The following is a 7,539-nucleotide window of genomic DNA, read 5'->3' on the forward strand; positions in this document are numbered from 1 at the left end:
AGTTAATACGATTTAAAATGACACTGTTGGATAGAAATGAAAATAAAATATTAAATAAAGTTCATACAAGGGAGCTAACTAATAAAAAAAGTGTATAATATGCTGTAACATCTCCATTATCAACTCAATCTCATTACCAGTGGTGTTTTTACACATTTTTATCTGAGTTATAATACGAAATATCATGGTTCTGTCACCCTTGCATCTAAATCAACATATTTATTGAAAATATCTACTAGTTTTAAGATGTAAAACTAAAGAATCTACAGTGGTTAGTTGAGAAAAGACACATTTAAAACTCACATTCAAAATAAAAGACACATTCAAAATAAACTCCTATTTTACTTGTTGCTTTGTCTATTAATAATACAATAATTAACAGACAATATTGTTATAATTCTATTAATATATTATAATATATTAATTTAATTATAATAATAACACATTGGTACATACATCCTAAAACATGTATCAAGAAAGAAAGCAGAAATCATGTGTAAATGAGGGTACAGACGCTGTAGGTGATAAGAATAAGTTGATTAGTGCCTTGGTTTCTCCAAGGGGAGGCGGAGTGATCTTAGCCAACCCCTCTGTTTTAAATAAAAGGCTCTTGTTGCAGCCACTGAGGACCCCAAACTTGTCAGTGGCACCTTAGCTATCTGCTTCCCACACGTCATCTCTCTAGCAAAGAAAGCAGAAATTTCTGTGCAGTAACCAGGGGTAGTTTACCTAAGTTTGAGCCAGCAGCCCCCTTTTTTTGCTTCTCTAGTGCCAGGCCCAAAGACAAAGGAAAAGGAAAGAAGATGCTAATTTCCTTGGTGTTAGTCTGTCTGAGCCTTGCCAACAACGCATATACAGAAGGTATGGCAAATTTCTGTTTTTCTGAGCATGACTGAATGTGTGTGTGTGTGTGTCTGGATACTCTGTGTTCTACTAGTGCAATTAAACTAAACAGTGGAAAATTGCTTGTGGCACTAATTAGCGCTATGTAACACTATACAGTGACTGAAGTAATAATTCAGGGGACTATTAAGTTGAGTTATTTTTGGGATGTCCCTTGAATAAAACAATTAATGATTGTTAACTAAAAAAATGTAAACTGTATTCTCTGCTTGTATTCACCTATAATACAATACTCGGAATATTCTGATGCATCTAATAACAGTAACAAAGACACAATGGTCCTAGGAAGGGGGGAAGGGGCTGGCACACTAAAAAAGAAACAAAAAGAAAAGCTGGAAAGGAAATCATTGTGACCGTCACAAGGTTATATATGTCAATATTGTGATTATTGTAATTGGATGGTTGCTGTAACGTGCATGTGGTTAAATTGGCAGGAGCAGATATGTTCTTCAAAGTTTTTCCAATGTTTGGAATCAGAGCATCATTTGTAGTTCTGCTGTATATACTTTAGCTCACTCAGCATTAATATCTGGGACACCTTACATCACAGCTATATGTATGCCATGCAGTCTGTATAGTCTCAGAGCACGGATATTGCCAAATGTTATGTTTTCCCACACATCCCTTCACAGACCTGCTATGTGTGGGCTATGTGACAGACTGAGAGAGCAAGATAAACAGCTCCAGCATTTTTTTGCCCCTTGCTAAACTACACCCAAATGCCTCTCCCTTTCCTTCTGAGGTAATGGTGTGTTAAGTAAGCAGACTGAATGGGATCAGACTGAGTCTGGACTATAGCCTGGCAAGCAAAGGAGAAGAGAGGAGTGGAAGGAGGGAGTAGAGCTATTATGTGCCTTATTGCCTTCACGGACAGCCTGAGACAGGTCTGATTTATATGAGAGGAAAGGCATAATGCAGTCATTAGACTACCATGGATCAGTAAGAATGTGTGTGAATGTGTCCATGAGAAAAAGAGAGCGTGAGAGCAAAAGAGAGCTCTTGGGTTTTCATGTATATATGTATGTATATTGACTAGATTATCCATAATACAATGCATAAAATTAATACTAACCTTAGACAAAAGGTTCCGCACATAGGGTGTGGTTTCTAGCGAGGTTAGAGCATCTGTATTATGTTATTATTAAATATTTTTGAGGTTGTAAATGCACACTGATTCACAATGTGATCTAATGTTAATGCACTAAAGTATACCCCAAATTATGCGAGCACAAATAAAGGTTATGAAGGCTGGGATGAGTGCTGATTGCTTTGAAAACATTTGCAAAATAGTGCCTAAAACTTCATCTTTAAGGGAGTGTCATTCTGAAATATACACATGTGCATCAACAGCTGCATGCCATCAAAATTAGTCCCCATGGATTCATAAAAACTGTAGTTAAAAGATAAAGAATTTTAGGGCGCTTCCTAGGAGTGTTCTGGGTATATTGAAAGGCCAGAAGTCTGCCAGTTAGACAGATGTCTAAATTCTGCAGACAGATGCAGAACAAATTGCAATGCTGAATCACTATGTTTACTGTACTGAAATTTACAGCACTTCCTCTTTCTCAACTCAAAAAGACATTAAATGGTTCCAGACACTCAGTTGTATAATGATGTGTGGCAGTGATTTTGTAGGGCTGTAAAAGTCTTCACCGCCTTGTATTTTATCACTATCAATGCATGTCTACTTTAATTAGATTTTATTTTTATTTTTTATGTTACTTCATAGCTACTCATTGAACATTAAGCCAACAAACATGCTTGTATAAATGAGCTACTCTGTAAGAGTACTCTAGATGAAATGAGAACTCTAGACTATTGGGAAAAAGCACACACTCAGTGCCAAACAGTTAATTAAATCTCTTGCAGACATTGAGTGTTCTTTTGTAGCTGTGAGGGAGAAAACCATGGCAGGATGCAGTGAATGTCTGTATTCTTACCGATTCTCAGCTGTAGTCAAGGGCTGGGCGGAATTTATATGAGTCAGAAATGGGCAACCAGCCAGAACTGAAATGCAAAGCACAAAAACTCAATTTGAAAAAAATCTGAACATGATGGTCTAACTTCGTGAGCAATACTTTACTTTTAAATTGAGATCCTAGGCCTCATTAGTCAGCATTTTGATCTTCTTGGCTGCTTTTAATGAGATATGAGATATGGTGTAAGCCATTCCCTGTAAATTATCCCTTCTTCATAGGCAATATTTAAATGCACTTGGTGAGTCTAGATGTCTAGAGTGTATCAACATTTACATTACTCCCAGACAATTGGGAGTGTGTGTGGGACTCAAATCAAAATATATCAGTTGAAAATTTGCTGCCATGCTCAACAGCAAGTCTACCCAGCCATTAGATGACATTTATGTCAGTTACTTCCCCGTTTTATACCCTCAGCTTCAGCTCACTATCCATTGAGTTCCAGTTTATTGGGATTTGGACAAAGTACAGTACAGTCACTGCCTCATTGGTTCACCAGTAGCAGAAGTGCTATTAATTATTATTAGCTAACTGCTTGATGTGTTCTTCCTGTTTGATGAATGTTTTAGGGAGTTGGATAATGTTTTAAAGATAAAAAGATGAAGCTACTAAAAGAAGATGGTCCATGAAGGAAGACAAAAACTTGCACTGATTTTGATATTCACTTGTGGGACAGCACATGTGGGACAGATTTACTGGAATGTTTTATGAATTATGGTTTTGTTGTGCTATTGGAAGACTGTGAATAATAACCTCGTTGAAGTTTGATGTTATTGAGAAAATGTTAGAAAGATGGCAGAATCAGTAAAAATGTGTCAAAACTAAAGTGATATTGATATTTAGGTCATTATTGATATTATAGCACATATATACTGTATAGCACACAAAAAGACCACAGCTATCACCTAAAATACATTTATGCTACAATCTTGTTAGAATATTTATTCAAATAGAAGTTTGGTGCATTTGCATTTCAATTGAATAATCTACATAACCTTCTTAATTTAATAACCCTGATAATTATCAAGTCATATGTATCTATTTTGGTTAAACATGGAGAGCATCTATATTTTTGTCTTTTCAGAGAATCGCCTTCAGGTCTTTGCAAGTCCAGGTGAAAATGTTAGCTTGCCCTGCAGCCTGAACCCTATTGATGGGTTCGAATTTGGTCATATCGGAACCAGGATCAAGTGGACCAAGCTTGAGGGTGCTGATGATGAAACTGACGTGCTGATTTCAATGGGTTTCCACAAGCTCGTATATGGACGCTTCCAAGACCATGTTCATTTGCAGGAGGCTGATAAAAATGATGCCACCTTGATTATCACCAACCTTGTCCCAGAGGACTATGGTGTATATAAGTGCGAGATCATCAATGGCATGGATGACATTGTAGTGGAGATGGAGCTTCGAATGGGTGGTAATTAATTTTGTCAAATTTAATTTTGTTAACTCTCAGTTCCGGAGTAAAGCCCAGATAAAATGGGAGGGTTGCATTAGGAGGGGTATCTGGGGTAAAACTTATGCCAAATCAAACATGTAGACCCAAACAGAGAGCAGCTGAAAAACAACAACAACTACTACCATATATATTGTTGTTTAACATTCAAACTCCCATTTACAGAAAGACATTTCATTTATTGCCCCTTTTTGCCTGTTATTTAAAAGTGTATTATACACACTAAATGAAAATTAATTCTTGCCTTTGGCAAAGGCTGTCCTTGTACATATGACATCAGCACAGTGAATAGGATGGCTTCAAGTAAGAGCCCAAGCTGTAATGAAAACAGGCTGCCACAAATGGATGTAGATAGCATTGGAATAAAGATGGCAACAATGAAAGACCTTCAGGCCTGCAAGTAATTTTTTTCTACATTAAAGCTCAAATAGTTTTTCCCAAAGCAGAAAAAGCAGAGAAGAAATAAGACAACTGACTCTTCACCAGTGGCTTCACTGAGTGCTGTTTACAGCCTTCCTATATAAAAAGATCTTGCATACTGTATTTCCTAAACATATGAATATTATACATGGTAAATTAATGTTTAAAAAATGGGCACAGAGTGTCAGTATTAATCATCACTCTTTTTTACAGGGGTTGTATTCCCATACTCCCCACGCTTGGGCCGCTACAACCTAAACTTCCATGATGCTGAGGCAGCCTGCCTGGAGCAGGATGCTGTGGTGGCATCATTCAAGCAGCTCTACCAGGCCTGGAGAGGAGGGATGGACTGGTGCAACGCTGGCTGGTTGAGTGATGGATCTGTACAGTACCCCATCAACAAACCAAGACATCCATGCGGGGGCAATGTTGCTGCTGGACTCAGGAGTTATGGCCGGCGTAACAAAACCAACAGCCGATTTGATGTTTTCTGCTACACCACTGAACACAATGGTGCTTAAAGCCTGAGTAGCCTTTGTCTAGGCTTTTTGTGTTAAATTTGAAATTTAAATTGACATTTAGCTGAAAAGGGGTGTGGTTAGTAATCAGTGGCTTTCTTAAAGCTTTATTTGTAAAGCTTTAAATGTAAAAAAAAATCCCCTTTGCTTAGTTAATCATAACACTTTACATCAGATCCCATTAGTTAACATTATTTACTGCATTCATGAACCCTCACTCACTCATCACTCATTTTCTACTGCGTATCCGAGCATTCATGAACAAACCAGGAAATTTAACTTGGTTATTTTTTTGTTTGTTATGTTATTTAAAAAAAAACCTGTAATAACAAATATTTATCAATGAGGTAAAAGAAATCCACTAAGATATATCTTACATTAACTAATGAAGAAAATAATGGCAAATAAGAGAACCTTTAATGTCAAAGCCTTGTTTTATTTGTATTACTTGTATTACTAGCTGTCTTAACAGAAATCTCTCTCTCTCTCTCTCTCTCTCTCTCTCTCTCTATATATATAATATATATATATATATATATATATATATATATATATATATATATATATATTATTCTGTAATAATATACACTCTTCTGGTCCTCAGGATATGTCTTCTTTGTGGATCAGAAACTGACCTTCCTTGAGGCTGGGCAGGCCTGTGAAGATGATGGAGCTGAACTTGCGAAGGTGGGACACATTTACGCTGCCTGGAAGCTGCAGGGCTATGACCGTTGTGATGCTGGCTGGCTGGCTGATGGTAGTGTAAGATATCCCATCTCCAAACCTAGGATGAAGTGCAGTCCCACAGAAGCAGCTGTCCGATCCATCGGATTTCCCGAAAAGAAGCACAAGCTCTATGGGGCCTACTGCTACAGAGCTAACCAATAATTTGCTGCTCCTTTCCTAATATCATATACCAAACAAAGAGCTATAACACACAAGCAATGACTCCTAAAACATGTCAGTTATCATGAGCACACATTGAAACTAGGTACAAAGTACATACTGAAATTTTTGTACTATGCATTCCAAATACACATTGTATATGGTACAGTTATTCATCATAAACCTTATTTTTTCATATTATTATTTTTATATTCAACTTGCACAGTTCAGTTATCTTTTTTTCAGCAAAAAATCTGGAATGTAATCTTTTCAAATAAATAAATAAATAAATTTGTAAAAATATGAACCTTTTTGACACACCTGGCATGTCTTGTCAGAGCACTGGCCACTACTTTTTTATCTGAAAATGTACTTTTCAATTTTAGCAGGCTTAGTAGCTAATTATAATAGATACCTGTCATAATCTTTATCCTTTTACAATTTTTCTCATAATGTCCTCATTTAGTTACTGTATGTGCTGAAATACATTGTTCCTAGCCTTTTTTGATAAATTGATAACATTTATCAAAAGGTTAGCTAAGACAAATGTTTAGTTAATATATCTTCTTCCCTAGCAACAAATTTGTCCTATTTTGAAATAGCAAACAACTACAATTTTGTAAAAATTAATAAAAAAAATTCTAAAATTCTATCTATTATTTCTCTTTGTACTACCAAGCTACAATGCTTCTGTTTATGCAGTGTATTGTTTTTACATCAAGTTCCAAATTGAAAATAAAATCTAACAAACATTGAAATGGACTTCAAATGGAATTAATTTTTTTTCCATTAGCAGAGTGAGATTATAATTGTGCATGTAAGTTAAATGCAAAAACAAAACAAAACAAACAAAAATAATAATAATTATACATATATATATATATATATTATTATTTAAGTTATCCTGCTTTTAATTTACTATGGAAGCGTATCATGAGTGCCTGTTTATTTGTTTGAACGTAGTGACTCTCCAACAGCAGAGTAAAACATTTTAAACAATCTTTTACATTTAACACAGCATGTTTTATAACAGGGCAGACAATATAGTATAAAAATGAACCTGGGCATACGATCAACTGTATCAGTTTGAGAGAGAAAAGATTTTATGCTTATGCTCCCTTGTGTTAACGATTAAAGGATGAAAGCCCTCTTCTGACTCATAGATGGAGCTAAGGTTCCTTATCTTTTTGATCTGATCCCTGGATGTACTGAACCCTGAAGGGCTGTTAGAGCTTCTATGGTCTTGGAGTAAAAAAAAACTCATAGTCAAGTCAAGTCAAGAAGCTTTTATTGTCATTTCAACCATATATAGCTGTTGCAGTACACAGTGAAATGAGACAACGTTTCTCTAGGATCATGGTGCTACATAGAACAAAGA

General features: G+C 35.9%; 1 protein-coding gene across 1 annotated transcript; it reads left to right on the top strand.

The window, feature by feature from the left end:
• Window positions 1-634: 634 nt before the first annotated feature.
• On the top strand, window positions 635-6,745 carry hapln1a (hyaluronan and proteoglycan link protein 1a). The gene is made up of 4 exons (XM_060884195.1): window positions 635-861; window positions 3,964-4,299; window positions 4,972-5,271; window positions 5,881-6,745. Exons 1-4 carry the CDS (start codon window positions 804-806, stop codon window positions 6,162-6,164), a joined length of 978 nt encoding a protein of 325 aa, XP_060740178.1. The 5' UTR covers window positions 635-803; the 3' UTR covers window positions 6,165-6,745.
• The last annotated feature ends 794 nt before the right edge of the window (window positions 6,746-7,539 follow it).

Source organism: Tachysurus vachellii, chromosome 12 (assembly GCF_030014155.1).
Source record: "Tachysurus vachellii isolate PV-2020 chromosome 12, HZAU_Pvac_v1, whole genome shotgun sequence".
Taxonomy (NCBI): Eukaryota; Metazoa; Chordata; class Actinopteri; order Siluriformes; family Bagridae; genus Tachysurus; species Tachysurus vachellii.

Bases quoted from the DNA above. Each gene is read 5' to 3' on its own strand.
- hapln1a (XM_060884195.1), top strand. From the start codon at position 804: ATGCTAATTTCCTTGGTGTTAGTCTGTCTGAGCCTTGCCAACAACGCA. The intron at 862-3,963 runs GTATGGCAAATT...TTGTCTTTTCAG, and splicing joins CAACAACGCATATACAGAAG to AGAATCGCCTTCAGGTCTTT. The intron at 5,272-5,880 runs GTGCTTAAAGCC...TCTGGTCCTCAG, and splicing joins CTACACCACTGAACACAATG to GATATGTCTTCTTTGTGGAT.